Genomic DNA, 18,432 nt, shown 5'->3' on the forward strand with positions numbered 1-18,432 from the left:
TATATTCTCACATCAGGTCACATCAACTTTACAGCAACTGTATCATGGTAGTGGGCAGGAAAATTCAGTATAGAGGGATAAACTTGGGTGTTTGTACTACACATGCAGCTCAGAAAGAGCATCATGCTTCACAGGTTTTGCATCAAGGCATAGCTCGTACATAGCCGCATTTTACAGAGCCGATCAAAGTATTCACCCCCTTGGATGTGTTACCCTTTAATTAATTTTATAAATCAATCACGGTCAATATAATTTTGCTTTTATGACTAAAAAATGTTTACATGAAACCTCTTTAATGCCAAAGTGAGAACAGATTTCTACAAAGTAATGTCAATTAAGCAAAACTATGTAAGATAGATAGATAGATGGATAAGTTACTGCATAAATATTCACTTTTGGTTGCAAAAACAGCACTATCTTGTGGATAGGTCTCAATGTACTCCAATTATACTCCATTCTTCATGCAAAACTGCTCGAACTGTCTCCGGCTGCATGGGAATTTAGCATGAACAGACCTTTTCAAGTAAAGCCACAAATCTATCTCTGTTGGATTGAGGTCTTTGCTTTGACTTGGCCACTTCAGAACATTTGCCTTGTTGTCTTTAAATCATTTCTGTGTTGCTTTCTCTGTATGCTTACGTCAACATCTTGCTGGAAAATGAATCTTCTGCAAAGCTGTAGTCCTCTTGCAGACTGAATAAGATTGTCCTCCAGGATTTTGCTGTATTTTGCTGCATTCATTTTACCCTCTAACTTTACGAGCCTTCCAGACTGGCTACCGAGAAGCATCCCCACAGCATGATGCTGCCACCACCGTGCTTCACAGTGGGGATGGTGTTTGGGGTGATGTGCAGTTTTTTGTGTCCGTCAAACATAGAATCATGTCTGACAGCATCATTTTGGTCTTATCAGAGCAAAAAGCTTTCTTCCACATGACCATGGAGTCCCCCACATTCCTTTTGGTGAACTCTAGTCCAGATTTAATCTGAGTTTCCTTCAACAGTGGTTTTCTCTCTGCCACTCTCCTATAAAGCTTTGTCTGGTGCAGCTTGTAACTCCCTCTGAGTAGTCATAGGTTTCATTTGGCCTCTCTCATTAGTCTCCCCCTTGCATGATCACTCAGTTTGTGAGGACAGCCTGATGCAGGCAGATTTAAACATGTGCCATTTCTTTCCATTTCTTGATGATGGATTTAACTGAACTCATGGGGATATTCAGTGCCTTTAAAACATGTTTGTATTCATCCCCTGACTTCTATTTTCAGTGACATTTTGTCTGAGTTGCTTGGAGTGTTCTTTTTTCTTCATGGTGTAATGGTGGCCAGGAACACTGATTTACCAGGAACAGGGCCTTCAGGACCTTACAGGGGGGTGATATTTATGTAATCATTTATTTTACATTACATATTTTAATTTGATGGTCATTTCTTTTGTATAAATCGCTTTTCACTTTGAAATTAAGGATTTTTTTTTTTTTTTTACAGAAAGCAACATTCTTTTGACTATAAAGGATTTATAAAATCAGTAAAAATGTAAAACATCCAAGGGGGAGAATACTTTTTATAGGCACTGTATATAATACAAATTATGAATTCCTTCAAGTTGTTCATCTCATTCCTTGGGGCTCAACTGTAGATAAAACAATAGATGAAATTTCTGGTGCTATACTAGACATGAAAAAAAGTTTCCCCCAGTGGCTTTTCTACTATAGTGGCTTCCCACCAGCAGCACTTATTTTTGAGAGGAAAATATGCTCAATTTAGCTGTTATGTTGTTTTTGTAAAAGCAAACATCCAACTCAATGTCATTGTGAGGTTTAAGTTTTTAGTTTTATATTCTGCAATTTCGGAGTTCAGGTACCTGTTTCTGTATTCTACTTATAACCAGACAAAGTTAAATTTGTGTCTTTAACTTTAATTGTGGTGTTTTAATATGCCACTGCCTGTCTGAATGGATCAGGATGTGATTCTTCTTTCTTTAATACTGACTTTCAAATCTACCAACCTGAAGAGGTGACCACTTGAACCATGGATAGTAATAAAAAAACAGCATAAAAGAAGGACTAGCTAGTGTATATTAAGTATTTCAGAACTTCAACAAATTACAGGGAGCAATTTTAATGCTCTGACTGGGCTCTGCATCTGTGTTAAAGTGTATAAGGCCATGTCCTGCCTACTTTAACTAAATGCAATTGCCTTTATTACTTTATACTGACACAAAGCTATAAAGTTGGCTAAATATACCTGTGTATACTATCTGAAGCAGTATATTTGAATTATCCTCTCATTCGTCATCATTAGAAGGAAGAGGGAAAATCGCATCACTCTGTTCAAGGTGTAATAGATGACATCCATACATTTTTTAAAATCTCTGAATGACTAATAATCAGGATATGGGCCTCCTTACTATGGAAAAACACTGGTTTGACAAAAAGCATCGTAAGTCACCCGTAGCTCACACAAATTATCATGAAGGGTAGAAATAAGGTGGATAATGTATCATGGTCCAAAGTATTTTCTCATAACTTGAACTGCACCAGTCTAAACCTCTGTGATTGAAATCCCTGTCATTATCCCCATGTAGTCTGTAGAAAACTGTGTTTGCATCCTGCGGAACCTCTCCTATCACGTTCACAAAGAAATACCTGGAACAGAACGACTGCAGGAACCTCATTCCCACCATCTGATGAAGTCAGTGGGACACCAGAAGAAGAAGAATGAGCCTGACTGTTTTGGAGGAAAAAGACCCAAAGGTTTGTCGGCCATCATAGGTGATAAAATCACAGTAATCTTACTGTATGCATTATAATATCTTGTGTATCAATTTTTGGCTGCTTTGTCCCCAACAGCCTTTATTTTGACTTCTTCACAGTTTTTAAACCAAGTGCCTTCCCTGTTTCATTACTTTTTTCAGCTTATAGTGTCCTGGTTTGAGGCAGTAGTCTCATCTCTCTTGGCTCTACTTTGTGGCATTATCCTGAATATTTCAAAATCCTACACATGCAGGAGCCGATGATATATTTTGCTCTGTGGGAAAAGTGCCAGGTTGCAGAATTCAAAACTGGTTTATCCTGTATTACATCAGTAATGCAACTTTTATTCAATTCAATAGACGAAAAAGGAAGGTTTCTAAAATGGTGTAAACATTGATGCATTGCGCATATTAGTAACAATCTGAAAATAGAGCAACTGACTGGAAACTGCACATCTAAGCCTCTCCAACTCTAGAAACCAAGGAGTTAAATGAGATTTAAAGTTTTTGGCTTCTAACTAATCTTTATCCTTCAGCCAAGCGCACACAATTTGACAAACACCTCTCTGAGCAAAACGTTAACCTGAATTTGTCACTTCCTCAGTGTCTCATCACATTGAGAGAGGCTGTTTTCTGCTTTCAAGACCATTCCCATCGACATTCAATCTTGATTTGTGTTATTTCTTCTTTTTCCCTTCACTTAACAGAGGAGTGGTTCAACCAAGGTCAGTCGACTCCTTTTGAAACTATTCAATGTGACTGTGATTGGAAACCATGTTGAATTTTGTGACATTATCTGCTTGTGCACTGATGTAATAAAAACTGGTGTTTGTGTTTGTGTGCATGTATGTATCTGTAATGTACAGGTTGGAAAAATGGATTTATGGACAGAAAATACGGTACATTGGATTTACCAAAACGTACTGAACAAACCAAAGGTATACACTTAAAAGAAGTAATTTCCACTTTACATGACTGATTCATGCAGTACATACAAGCAGGCTATACTTAAATCATATTAGATGAAGGTATAGGAAGAGTAGCCATCATTTATCATCAGTACAGTACAGCATCAGTAGCTGCTTTCTTGTATTTGCTTTGTATGCATGACGTTGGCATGGCCTGAAAGGGGAATCATTGAAATTCAAAGCCACACATCAGCACCTGCACCACTTGAGGAGAGTTTCATTACTAAAACAAAATAACCCACCGACAGAAATACTGATAACAGTTTATCCAGCAGAATCTAGAGGAGGAACATTTCCTCTAGCAGACACTGGAAATTGCTGGAGGCACTGCAAAAGCTTTGGACCCTAATATATCTTTATTGGGTGCAGCTAAACTCTACTTTCTGTGAAGCCTTATGGCTTTTTGTAAGCAATGAAAACATTCTTTTAATAGAAGCTTGAAAAAAAAACAGTACTGTAGGGCCAAGTAATGTGTATATGGATGTGGCTGCTGTTGAATTGTAGATCAGATTTAAGCTTGTGCCTCCCACACTCCAGCCGGTGAATGCAAATCAGAGTGACAAGCATGGTAGCGTCCAGGGTCAGCTTAACTCATAACAATCCAGCAGCCTCCGCTGGCTCAGTACAAAAACCTCTGCAGGAGTCTGACCGCGTCGTAATTTCTGGAGTAGATTTTTTATTATTAGCCCACAAACTGACTAATGTTGGATAGTTTTGCATATTTGTTTTTATGCATTAGTCCAGCCCTTTTTTATCAGTGTTTGAATTACTGACTTTCGCTCTCTTTCTTTTTAAGGCTTGGAGCTGCTGTACCAGCCAGAGGTGGTGAGGCTCTACCTGTCTCTTCTCACCTCCAGTCACAACCATAACACTCTAGAAGCAGCTGCAGGAGCCCTGCAGAACCTTGCAGCCGGACAATGGGCTGTGAGTACCTGCTAATTTTTTTTCCCCCTTAACCTTAACTTTTCTGCAGAAAGTTAATTGTATCCCAGACAAAAAAAGGCTCTATCAGGCAGAATAGTTGAAGCATTAGTTACTATGGTTACCATTTCATACTTAGTTGGCACACTGACTGTGTATGCGGCTGGATGTTCTCTTTGATTCTTAGACACTGCATCCTGTCCTTCACATTATTTTGTATTGTCCGTAACAGATCGAGGATTCGTCTCCACATAATCATTACAATTTCTCTGCTGTTTGTGTAAAAGCCACTGGAAAACGAAATCAACAAACCTTTAAACGAAAGAGTGATGCTCAGGTTTCTGAAAGTATTCCTGATAATGGCTTTTAATCACAACAGTAAAGCGGCTATTTTCAACAAGCTTGAGCATCTTCCATGGCTGATTATCGAGCAAAGCTGATTCAGAATTTTACAAGTATTTCTCTTCTTTGTCTCTGGGAGTCACAGTGCCTATAAAAAGTATTCAGCCCCTTGGATGTTTTACCCCTTAGGTGATTTATATAAAGAAATCATGGCGAATAGAATTTGACTATATTGGTGCTAGTAGTCTGACAATTAGTGAAATAATTAATGAAATAGGGATCACCTGAGTGGAGTGAATGTCTCTCAAGTGAAAGACACCTGCGTCTGGAAGGTCCAGTCACCGGTTGATCAGTATTCCTGGCTACCATGAAGACAAAAGAACACTCCAAGCAACTCAGAGAAGGGTTGTTCCGATTCCAATACCAGTATTGGAAATACATCTGATACTGCTTAGAATGCAGGTATTGGTATCGGCGAGTACATGAGCTTATGCACCAATCCGATACTGTTTGGTTTAGTTTTATATTTTTCTTTGTTCAACTGTTGGTGCTATAAACCGGAAAGGGCATCATGCACGGGCTACCGTTTTAGAGCAGCGAGGAAGAAGCAGGGGACCCACTGCAGCAGCGAAGAATAGTGGCTGCGTGACAGTTCTTCTGCAAATGTGATGATTAAAATGCATTCCAGACCAGTGATGCCGTAAACCACAAGAAGTGACACAGTTTATCAAAAGTTAAATAACTTTTGAACCATAAATCAATGCCTCTTACTTGTTTTTCCGCTTGAAGCTAGTCTTTGTGCTTTCCCATTGATGCTATTGATGCCTTTGAATCCTTTGTGGCAGCAATTTAAGCGAGCCTGGAGCTCATGTGACTTTTTGGGACTTCACTCATAGAGCATGATATAGAGAGAGATATAGCCTGTGATGCATCCCCCTGTATTACTGTTATTTTAATATTTAGGAGTGTAACCCAATAATCAGAAGGAAAACAACTTTAGGGTCACGGAGATGCTGTACATTATGATTCTATTTGTTGAGTCAAATATAGGTCTGAAATAATTTGCTACTCTGCACAGTTAGTCTTAAAAGTTCAGACTGGTATCGGATCAGTACTCAGTACCGGCCGATAACCAACACCTTGGTATTGGAATTGTATTGGGAAGGAAAAAATTGCATCGGAACATCCCTAACTCAGAGAAAAGGTAATTTGAAATTAGAAATCGGGGGATGCAAAACATTTTCATGAGGTGGGATACAACAACTATTTCTCTGGTTCTTTACCTGTTAGAGCTTTGGATACAGGAACATTTTCCACCAAACACACCGTCCCTACTGTGAAGCATGGTGGTGGCATCATCATGCCGTAGGGATGCTTCTCAGCAGCTGGCCTCAGAAGGCCTGCAAATGTAGAGGGTAAAATAAATATGGCAAAATATTGGAAAATCCTGGAGGATCATCCTATTCAGTCTGCAGGAGAACTATGGCTTGGGGGAAGATTTATTTTCCAGCAAGACAATGGCTCGAGCATACAGAGAGAGCTACACAAAAATGGTTTAAAGACAACAAGGTGGATGTTCTGGAGTGGCAAAGCACAAAGCCCAGACCTCAATCCAATAGAGAATTTGTGGCTGGACTTGAAAAGGGGGTGCATATTTATGCAGTCACTTATTTTACCCAATGTGTTTTCATTCAATTGACCTGACTTTGTAAAAATCCAATTATATTGACTGTGATTGAGTTATCAAACCAATAAAAGGGTCCAAGGGGGTGAATGCTTTTTATAGGTACTGTAAATACAAGCACTCTGCATTTTTGCCGCTGTTGACAACCCTTGAATGAAGTCAAGCTCTGTGACAATGATGCTTGTCATGCTCATCTAGCATTTTGCATTATATCACCTCATTTAAGAGCACGAATGAACATCTAAGCTAATGATAACTGTGTATGCCAACTATGGCAAAGTATTTTGTGGAACACCATTCATTAACAAACTTCTCTGATGATTTAAGTTGGCAGGGCTACACTTTCCTCTTATCCTAAATCAGACAGCTCAAACTGATTAAACTCAATTAAGCTGAGTGTCTCTTGCACCACTACAGCGTGCTACAAAAGTCACTGTCAATCAAAACATTAACAGCTATGCCTAGCATGTCTTGATGACTGCTGTTTCAACACTTCCCCCACCCCTCCAGTCCTTTTTCAGCGATGGTGAGAGAGGGCTGTTGATAAGTGCTAACAAGCATCTCAAAACTAGAAACTGTGATCAAATTCAAGCAAGCATATGCATCTCAGTTGTCTTTTTTTAGGCTGTATAAAGTCTTTGCTCTGGAATGGAGGGACTGTTGATTCTCCTTCAGTTCCCCTCTTGTGACAGCATTGTTATTGTCAGTGGTCACAGCATCTCTGACAGGGCAATCTGCCTCCTTTCCCAGGTGGTGACAGATCTAATGGCTGGAAAGTGGAGCATTCAGTTAATTATGTTGAGCCTCTGAGTGAAACATAAGCTCGAGAAAGCACCATCCCATCCAAACAAAACGCTGCCATTAGAACGTCCAAATGGAGTTTGACTTCTTTCTGTTTTAGGAAGTATTTATTTCAAAATATACTTGCATATGGTGTTTACTTTTCAGAATGTCTTGAATAAAGCCTTTAAGAAATGGTCTTAGTTACAAACTGAGCTGATTTACAACAAGGTTTCTTGATAGCTCTGAATAGGGATTCAAGCAGTTAAACAGTTAAACAGTTAAATTTGTATATCAAATAAGCCTATGTAAAATTTACAAGTCAGTTAAACTCATTGCCTATGATTTTTTTATAAACACGGGCCTGAAATCGATCAGATGCTATTTTAAATTGAAAAGAAGACTCCCAACACTAGTAGCTGCTGTTGCTTCAATTTATGGTTGCTGCCTTCCTGTCAAAAATTTCCCCCAGCTCTCTCGTCAGACTTATATATAAGAACTGCAGTGATTGGCATATCGTAGGCTAAGCATGGTATGATAGTTTTTTAACTATAAAATGGAAGTGAAATTGTTTGTAAGCTATTGAGGATGATACATTTAACTATTTAACCTAAGTGACAAATAACCACATCAAGTCTGATATTAATCCGCTTTTTTTAAAAGGTACACTGTTAAAGAAGGACCTGCATGCATACATCTGATTTTATTCCTCTTACCCAAGACAGCATGGAAATACAGCTCTTTTACGTGAACGATAAGAGCTGGATCCCATTTGAGAGCCATTTCATACCATTATTATTATCACCAATTTTATTCTAGTATATATTGTGTGTGCCTAGTGTTATTTGGTTGATTAGTAGGGATGATTTTTTGCCCTCTACCACAGGCACACCATGCATTAAGAATTTGTTTTTGATGGTGTAACATTGATGTTTGTGTCATACAGCCCAGCCAATGAGCAGACTTCATCTGACCCACAAGGTGTTTTGAGGAGACGGTATATTCTGAAAAATAATTACATCATATTTTTATCAATTTTAAAAATCAATCATAGTTGGAGTAAAATACCTGCCCAATTATCAGTCATATGTTATGACATTGCTAAAATGGCAGGTCAAATGAAGCCAAACTGGCACCCAAATGAAGAGCCGTTTGGGAGCTGAAAGAGCCGTCTCTTTTTGCTGAGATGAGCCAAATGGTCCGGATCACAGAAAACAGTCGGAATTACCATCACTAAAGCACACAGCTGTACTTGTGTAGGCACAAGAGAGAAGCAGGATTAGGAGGAGCTTCTTTGCATTTAAAGTGACGCTCACAAAAACAGACCACTCTGTGAAAGGTTGTTAAAGCTGGTTTATACAGGGTCAAAAAAAAAAACCCTGAGGCTTGATAAGTATTATGCTTTAATAAAAGCATGGTGCAAACATTTTTATTTTGACCACAGGAGGCTGTGATAAAAGGTGCAAAGGGATATGATATGTCACCTTTAAGTCAGTCTGCCCTGTTCAGTATAAGAAACCTCCTCGGGCCTTTACAGTGGGGCCTCCAAGCCTAACGCAGGTGGGGTTGTTCTGCTGAGGCAGCATCACACAGAGAGTGTGCTAAAAAAGGAGCTTTGGCATTGATCATCTTAATGCAACTGGACTGTCTAGATTGACTTTGTCACCATGCTGCATGATCAAAAATCACTTTTACGGCTTTGTCCCCACTGGCCTGTCAAATAATGTGCTTTGCCAAGATATACTGGGCTATGAATGTCGGTTTAATTTAAGATCAGTGCTAAGGCTGGGTTTGGATTAAAAGAGTTTTAAAGTCCTTTGATTTTGAAATCCAGTTGCATCATACATAAAGGAGAATTTGAAAGAGGAGAAAATTATTATTATTCAAGGTATGGCTGGCCAATATTTTATAGTGTACTTGTGTTAATATGAGTGGATTAGTAAGAGGGGAGAAATGAGATGGGAATAAGAAATCTCACTGATACAGATATTCTACAGCGGCTACCCTTCTATTTTGTGTTTGTTCTTTAAGTGGTCCAGCTACATCCGGGCCACGGTGAGAAAAGAAAAAGGGCTGCCGATCCTGGTGGAGCTTCTGCGGTCAGACGTGGATAAAGTTGTTCGAGCTGTGGCTATTGCTCTTCGCAACCTGGCCATGGACAGAAGGAATAAAGACCTAATAGGTACAAAGCTGTAACACTCATCTCTTTGGCTCTGAAAGTGCACACTCACTCTTAAGTGTACACTAAGTTGTCTGTCCGTCATTACAGGAAGCTATGCTCTTAGGGACCTTGTTGGTAATCTGCCATGTGGACAGCAGCATCCAGCGAAGAATTTAGAGGGAGATACAGTGGTGTCAATTCTGAACACCATCCATGAGATCATCACAGACAGCCCTGAGAATGCCCGGGCGCTCATACAGGGACATGCTGTGCAGAAGCTGGTGGCCATAAATAAGTCAAGGTTCTCTCTGTCTTTTAATGAAAATGTGACCTTAAATTTCTAGATTAGCTTGCTACAGTCAGGCTGTGAATTCAAAGTGAAAGTCTTAGATATTTTTGGCTAAATGCAACAAGAGAGATAGAGCAAGCTACATTGTCATTATGTTTTGGTTGCTGCAATGCGTATTACTTGTTTGTATCTCTGGCAGCCTCAGAGCAATTTCATCTTGATATCATAACCATCATATCCCAGGGCAATCAGAAATTGACTTTAATCATGAGGACAGGATTGTCTCCGAGCTGTCCTCTGCTGTTTACCACAATGTTTAATGATCTGTTGTCAGCCAATCAGCTCGGGAGATCAAGGCGGCTTCCCATGTCCTCCAGACAATCTGGGCCTACAAGGACCTGAGAAACACTCTGACCAAGGCAGGCTGGACCAAGAGCCACTTTAAGGTAATAAAATATGTCAAGTTTTGAATGTAAACTGCTTATATTTAAATGTGAGTAAAGAGAAACATGATGTGTCCGGTTTAAGTACTAAAATAAGAGACATAATGTTCTTTACATACATTTAAAACTGTGTTTAATTTGAACCAATAAATCTGTAAAGTGCCTATAAAAAGTGATTTTGTAAATCAATCATGGTCAATATAATTTGGCATTTTGTCAAAAAAGCAAAATAAAAACCTCTTGAATGCCAACGTGAAAACAGATTTCTACAAAGTCATGTCAATTAAACAAAATTATGTAAGGTAAAATAAGTGACTGCATAAATATTCAGCCCCTTTAAATTGGGGATCACCTGAATGCTGTGAATTTATGGTAGTAACAGACACCTGAGTCTGGAAGGTCTAGTCACTGCTTAATCAGTATTCCTGACTACCATTACACCAGGAAGACAAAAGAACATTTCAAGCAACTCGCAGAAAAGTTTATAAGTCAGGGATGGATAAAAAAAATCCAGGGCACGAAACATCCCCCAGAGTTCGGTTAAATCCATCATCAAAAATGGCAGAAATATGGCACGTGTAAATCTGCCTCCATCACACCGTTCTCACAAACTGAGTGAGCGTGCAAGAAGGAGACTAGTGAGAGAGGCCACCAAGATGCCTATGACTACTTTGAAGGAGTTCCAAGCCTCAGCAGCTCAGAAAGGAGAGACTCTGCAGACAACAACTGTTGCCCGGGTTCTTCACCAGTCAAAGCTTTATGGGAAAGTGGCAAAGAGAAAGCCACTCGGATTAAATCTGGACTAGAACTGGCCAAAAGGCATGTGGGAGACTTCATGGTCAAGTGGAAAAAAGTTCTTTGGTCTAATGAGACCAAAATGTGGCTTTTTTTGCCATCAGACAAGACGGTGTGTCAGATGGACACCAAACATACCATCCCCCCTGTAAAGCAAGTCGGTGGCAGCATCATGCTGTGGGGATCCTTCTTGGCAGTCAACCCTGCAAAGACAGAGGCTAAAATGAATATGGAAAAATATAGGAAAATCCTGGAGGACAATCTTATTCAGTTGGCAAGAGAACTATGGCTTTGGAGAAGCTACACAGAAATGGTTTAAAGACAACAAGCTGAATGTTCTGGAGTGGCCGAGTCAAAGCCAACACTTCAATCCAATAAATAAATATCCACATGCAACTTAAATAGTTTTGCAAAGAAGAATGGAGTAAAATTGCAGCATCCAGATGTGCAAGCCTGATTGAAACCCATCCATACAGACTCTGAGCTGTGAATGCAGCTAGATGTGCATCTACTAAATACTGACTTAAAGGGAGTGAATATTTATGCAGTCATGTATTTTTTATTACATATTTCTATATAATTGACATTCCCTTGTAGAAATCTGTTTTCACTTTGACATTAAAGAGTTTTTTTTTTTTTTTGTAAAATATTCTAGGGGGTAAATGCATTTATAGTCACAATATATTCACCATTCTGAGACAACTGAGCAATTGGACACAAGATGCCCTGTGTGGGGGATGTAAAGGGATTAATAAATTTAAGCTTTTAATGTTCAGTTCCATCCGGAACATGAAGAAAAATAAATGATATTCTACTGTCCAAGACTCAAATAAAACTCCAATATGTTCCCCTACCAAGATAAGAAGTGCAAGAAAGATGGAAATTCTGGTTGTCATCCACTAACATAATCCCTTTTGTCTTTCAAAGCCAACTACAACAGGAGTGACTAAAAAATCCAAGAGCGGAAAGCAAGGCGGCGATGACATCACCTTGCCACTCATGGACAAAAATCAAGGTCAGCAAATCATTGCACGCATTCCTTCTGTCAGCAAAATGTTATTAAAGCATCGTCTAAATGAGAAGCTTGTCCTCTAGCTCTGAGAACAAATGCTGCTTTTAAACAGACTAGGCTTCTTGTCATGTCAGGGACAGAGGGATGGGCTTTTTTAAATCCCAGACCATATTCTTCTGAACATAGCCTCAAACCAATGATGTGCTGCCAAGGTTATCAGTGCACAGACTTGGCTTATTAGCCCATACTGTGTTTTCCCAAAGGCAGGCCAGGCTCACGCATCACCAGTCACATTTCATTTAAACGCTATTCCAAAGGGCACTGGCTTTTCACATCAACAGCGACCTCTAGCTTTCTACTAAAACAGGGATAGTTTTCTGAAGGCTTCTTTATGAATTATGAACAAGGCTTTAACACCCTTTGAAATATGAATTCAGTGGGAAAGGTATAAACTATTTCAAATGAATTATTGAAAGGTTTGGAGGCTTGCTTGACTTTAAAGGGCAAAAGGTACAAAACCTGGTTATGAATCAGGCCATGTCTGCAGAGTGATTTCTCAAAACAAGCCTTTTAATAGAATGTATTTCATGTTGTTTGTTATTGCACTTACAAACATATAGTCACATGCAATACTTTTAGGCATGTAGGGCACTAAGGATTCATCACGTAGCCCGATGTGTCAGAACCCAGAGCTGGAGAGGGGGAGGCGGCTTGAGTCAGGCTTGACACATGTTGACATAGAGGTGTGTCACTCTGCAGCTAAGGTTGAGCTCAACAGCCTTTTGTCCGGGGCTTTTCAACCCTGGTAATACGCCCAGAGACCACTGGCAGTACTTGGGTCCAGGGGACATCCACAGCATGACCAGAGGCTTGTGGCAACCCTACTACCTACCTGGACGGTACCCTAGGCTCAGAGGTTGCGCTAGACTTTCTTTTTTGCTGTGCAGCATTTTGAAAGATGGGGTTGGAAAAATTCCATCAAACCATTTTTAATCCTTCATTTTAATTTTTTTAAAATATTTTTAATATAATAATGAAATCTGACTTTATCAGTAGCAATTCATAAAGCACTTTTAATTAAAAAGAACTATCTTTGAGGTTTTGCACTTTTTAATGGGATGGAGAGAAGAGATTAACCGCAGCACAGCGTTTTTCTCCTGTCGTTTTTTTAAGTAGTGAAAGCAGAGCGCAATCCCTGTCCCTGAAGGGAAAAGGCTGCACTGTGGAACCCTGCCTGTTTTTGTCTGCTCCACAGGATTTCTGATCATAACCATATGCCTAAATAGCATCCACACCTGCACAGATTTAGTCCATTCTAGTCTAATGTTCAAACTTACAAACACTGCATTTATTGAATTATAATAACGGAACAAGAGAGGACAACTCCATATGACAATCATATTCTCTTCCATCAAGTGTAATGACTCTTACTATGTAAAAGTACTATAATGGACTTTATGAAGTCTAGCATTAATTCATGTAGGGCATGGTGCTCGTATGCCCAGTTGTGACCAGCTGACAGCCAGCTGATCCTAATTATCACCTCCCAGCACCCACAGCCAATCACAGCTCTTTCTCTCACCACAGCAGTGTATTTAAATGTGATGTTCTTCTCACTAATCCCTCTTTGCATTAATGCTGCAGTTCCTGGCAAACCTTGACCTCCTCCACCCCAGCCTCCTCCTTTTTATCGTATTCAATACGCATTGCCATAGATATATCTATCCATATGGGGGTTTCTAGCCATGTGCTCCCTGGAAAGTCAAAGCATGCAGCTTGATGAGGGAGCATCTTTTGAGCTGAGCCTTCTCTGCCAGGTAGAACTGTGTAACCATTTTGCAATAAAATGGCTAAATGTGTGACAAGAGTGTTCCTGACTGAAATCTAGGTTAATCATCATTTATCAACTCCTATGGTAATAATTATAATGAAAAAGTAATATCCACTCTATCCATTCACACTGACTAATGTAGTAACTGAGCCCTCTTGTGACTCATAACCATCTTCTTATATGTCATCTATCCATTCATTATCAGTCTTTCTGAATGGTTACTGATTTGTTTCTAAAAGACAAAAGCTTCTTTTTTTGGTGAATTGCATTGCAAAGTCTTACAAACTGGTATTTAAAGCTTCTGTGGGGTGTCTTTACCTGGTTCTGAAACAGACTGAGATTAGTAGTTGTGCCATTTTACATCCTACAAAAGCACATGAGAACAACAGAGAGGAGATCGACTGTAACATTTTAATACCTTTAATTGCTGACGCAGGGTAAGTGTCAGACACAGTCAGTTACTCACTGCCAAAACAGAAGTTTTACATGTTCCTCAACAAATATTCACAATTTTTCATGAGGACAAGATTTTTTATTTAAAAAAACAAACAACACATCTTACATATTTAAAGGGCAAGTTTAGCAAAGAGAAGAGGCACATAACTTTGTTCAAAGACAACACAAAGCAAAAGTTTCTCTGAGAAATTTTAGCTTTTTTTATTGGTAATCCAGATAGAAAACCAGTATGTAGTATGCTGCTCAGATCTGCCAACCTCTGTGCAAAACACATGAAAGCCTGCTCAGAGTTCACAAAAAATAAAAAAATCTTTGTGAAAACCAAGTGGGCTTTTATGTGCTTTGCACTGAGAGGCTTATGGCTTGCCCAGATCCGTGGAGGGCTGAGGTGAAGTTTGTCCTTCTGGAACTTTGTCCCATCTCCACACAGGATCTCTGGAGCTCAGTCAGATTGACCACCAGGCTTCTTTCTCTTATGAAGGCCCTCCTCCCTCAGTTGCTCAGTTGAGCTGGGTGACCAGCTCTCGGACAATACCTGGTTGTGCAAACCTCTTCAATTTGAGAATTATGCAGCAAAACTTTTCTTGTAGCCTTCCCCAGATCTGCTCCTTATAATAATCCTGTCTCTGAGCTCTGCAGGCAGTTCCTTTGACCTCATGGTTTTTCTCTGATGTGCATTGTCAGGTCTGAATACTGTCCAAATGCACTGTATATGTCAAATGACTTTGTAAACCTGTTTTTATGAGGGTGCTTCATAAATAAAGTTAGTTATTATTATAAAATGACTCTGTTTCTCCTTGTAGATGTATATTCCAGCTTAGAGCCAAATGACAGAGTTGGAGACGGGAAAGCACCTGTTGTGGAAAGAGATGCGCTCCAGGTAATCAGCCAGAATGCATCTTAAAAAACATGGCATGTCACGTTTTCCCATTAAGTCTCATATAAATCAAATGGCCTTAATATTTCATTTGGGTTTGGGAAAGAAAGCATAACCGTACTGTTTTACATGCTTCTGTTGACTTCCTCAGGATCTGTTTGTGTTGCAGTGTTTTTTTAATGCAGATTTACTAACAGTGGCTGTTTGCATGCTCCCTAACCTAGGCGATAAGCGAGAGAAAACACTTCATCAGAGCTGGCAGGCCTGCTGTGGGCCTCATGGATAACAAACCTCCACCGCTGGACTCCTGGGTGTAAACATGATGACAAGGCCCCTGGAGCCTGTTTAATCCTGTAAAGACTCTTTTCATTGGTGAAATACAGATTTGAGCCATTTGACCATCCTTGTACAGACAGAGAAAATTAACCAATTCATACAGTTTACTTTGTTTGCAGAAAGTCTGTGCCAAATATTTACATGTATTTATTATGGAGGTTATTTGGAAATAGATTTTATGAATTTTGTCATTAAGGATGATCTACAGTCTGTCTGAAGCTCACGATGGATTATGTATGGCATCTGAATTAACCTAAATATGCAAACTAGGGTAAATTATGACTCCAAAGAATATATTATAAACAAAGATTAACATTTTACACTTAGGCAAGTATGAGATCATTTAAAATACTTCTAGTTTGTGAAGTTATTAAGGCCTTTATGTGGATCTGTTGAAGTATGGAAGAGAATGAATCAGAATTATTTTAAAATCTTTTGGTAAGGGTGTGAGATACTCAACAAAATAATGAGATTATTTAAAAAAATAGTTAATTCTTGACAGACCTGATGCAATATTAGGCCATCAACAAATCCTCTCTGTTCCATTTGTTTCAGGATAGGCAAAATGGGATTGTAAATGTGTAACAAAGGACTGTTAATAGTCAAAATGAAGGTATTTATATTGTAATATTTATTGTAATACCTATGTTATTAATTCAAGGTTATGGATGTGTATTAGCTAATACCTGTAAGCGATCAAACATTAAATACAACTCTGCTTTGCAGTGGTCTTTTTTGCAATGCGATGTTCAATGAAAAATGAAAATAAATGATATGCATTATTTCTCATTTTTATGTGCACTCTCTTTTTGAATTCCAAGCCCTCCTCTGTTTAATCAATACGTACCCTTTTACATCAAAAAGGAACATTTTTATGAGCTGTAACAGACTTTGTTTTATTGAACAACAGGGTTATACTCAACTGCAGTGTATATTTGATATTACTGTCTTGAATTCTTTCAGTGCCTCGTTCTAGCCAAGTGTTAAGCATTCATGTAATGTCGGGAATTCAGAACCAGGACTTATTTCCACTACACTACACAGGGTACAAAATGATAAACATCCCCTGTGGGCTTGAACTTTAAAGTGGCTTAATCACAGATACAAACACAACTACAATGCTGGGTCATGTAAGGCTGAATGCCAGTTAGCATTTGTCAGCAGTAAAAGAAGTCTAGCAGTGACAAGTGATCTGTGCCAAACTTCTTAATATAAATAATCATTTTAACTATTCAAAGGAAACAACTGGGGTCAACTACTATTGGACACAAGATAACACTCCAAAATACAAATATCTGTCTGTTTAAAATAGTTCTTTATACAGAACTAAAGGTTGAACAAAGGTGAATTTATTTTGCATACAAGCTGTTAGAATATGAATGAACTCCACTGCAGAGGGTTTAAATTTGCTTTAGACTTAAATAGATATTCAAGTGTTCTTTTAGTAAATGCCTACCCTCTCAAAGACCTTAATCTTGAAATAAACTTCCTGTTACCACAGACTCACTCCATTTTAGATTGCTAGTTGACAACCCAACAAATCAAATGGTACAGTATCAAGACAATCTGACGTGGAATTTCAAAATAAAAGTAATCTGAAAAATATCAGATTCACTATACATCTGACATAGTTTTATTTGAAATTAAAAATAAACTCCCTTTTACCACTGACTCATTTCAGTTTAGATTGATAGTTGACAATCCCAACCACTGATCCTTTGCCCAATCGGCAAACCGGCCATGCCATGCTGCAGTTTGAGAGTGTTTAGTTTTCTGTAATATAAAGTAAAGGTGAAATATATATTTATTTAACCTTTTCTTCTATTTGTTAGTGAACGTGGAAAGATTATTGTTCTTTATTTTCTTTGATTTGTTAGATTAGTGTGGTAATGTAAATGAACCATACGTTTGTAAAACTTGGAAATACCAAGTTTTATGTGGCAAAGCCTTTATCATGTTGTGATCTGACCTTGAAGGATTATCATTAATCAACCTTCAAAGAATAGCAGTGAACACAAAAGACAGGCTTAAGGTTTCCAAATCTATGAACATCTTTGAAAAATTGTTTTATAAAGATTTTTTTCCCTAAAAGTTGTTCATTTGAGAACAATTAGATATACTGAGATATTCCCTTTCATCCTCAGCTGCTATGAGGAATGCTGATAAACTAATAAATATGAATGTTGCACACTGAGAGGGCTGCAACATGTCGGCAGGTTGCAGAACTCTCATACATAAATGCCTGTACATAACATACGGATGTGTTTTTGCGCTTCTATTCATTGATATATTAACCTGAGGCTATGAAATGCCAACAGGTAAGTCTTTCATACACATGATAGTTCTTTGTCTGAAATAATTACAGGTTTTCATTACAATGATCCAAAATTATGATTTTTCCCATGCACCACGCTTTTTTCATCTGTTAATGTGCGTACTTTGAAATTATGCCAGTGATTGCATATCTAAGCTGTCACACAGCTGCTATAAGACAACAAAAGCACTAATTAGCTAAAAGCAAATGCAAATGAGATCAAATCATGGCTTCAAAACATATTCAATAGGCTTAATTTGATTTAGGAAGAGGAGGCAGAAGAACAGATACTGAGCCCACACTGGCCTCTTGTGGAAATTGTAAAGCATAAACTTACAATACTGTTAATTGATTTCATGCATTAGGCACAGAAGTGGCTCTCCAGTGATAACATCCATGCTTACTTTGTCCCACATTTTTGTGTGAACTAATTACAGTTCTTGGTATTGTTAATGTTAAAGTGTTGCAGCTCT

The 18,432-nt window shown here is 38.7% G+C and overlaps 1 protein-coding gene across 2 annotated transcripts in view; it reads left to right on the forward strand.

The window, feature by feature from the left end:
- The window catches only part of arvcfa (ARVCF delta catenin family member a), a 35,306-nt gene extending 19,098 nt beyond the window's left edge, over positions 1-16,208 (forward strand). The window contains exons 7-16 of one of the 2 annotated variants that reach the window (XM_041811296.1): positions 2,583-2,751; positions 3,458-3,475; positions 3,617-3,688; positions 4,515-4,642; positions 9,477-9,627; positions 9,715-9,907; positions 10,230-10,341; positions 12,061-12,148; positions 15,236-15,312; positions 15,534-16,208. In XM_041811296.1, coding sequence (XP_041667230.1) covers positions 2,583-2,751; positions 3,458-3,475; positions 3,617-3,688; positions 4,515-4,642; positions 9,477-9,627; positions 9,715-9,907; positions 10,230-10,341; positions 12,061-12,148; positions 15,236-15,312; positions 15,534-15,626 — 1,101 coding nt within the window. In that variant the 3' untranslated portion in view covers positions 15,627-16,208. The remainder of the gene's footprint in view (positions 1-2,582; positions 2,752-3,457; positions 3,476-3,616; positions 3,689-4,514; positions 4,643-9,476; positions 9,628-9,714; positions 9,908-10,229; positions 10,342-12,060; positions 12,149-15,235; positions 15,313-15,533) is intronic. The other variant, XM_041811297.1, reaches the window with a different exon arrangement.
- The last annotated feature ends 2,224 nt before the right edge of the window (positions 16,209-18,432 follow it).

Source organism: Cheilinus undulatus, linkage group 17, assembly GCF_018320785.1.
Source record: "Cheilinus undulatus linkage group 17, ASM1832078v1, whole genome shotgun sequence".
NCBI lineage: Eukaryota > Metazoa > Chordata > Actinopteri > Labriformes > Labridae > Cheilinus > Cheilinus undulatus.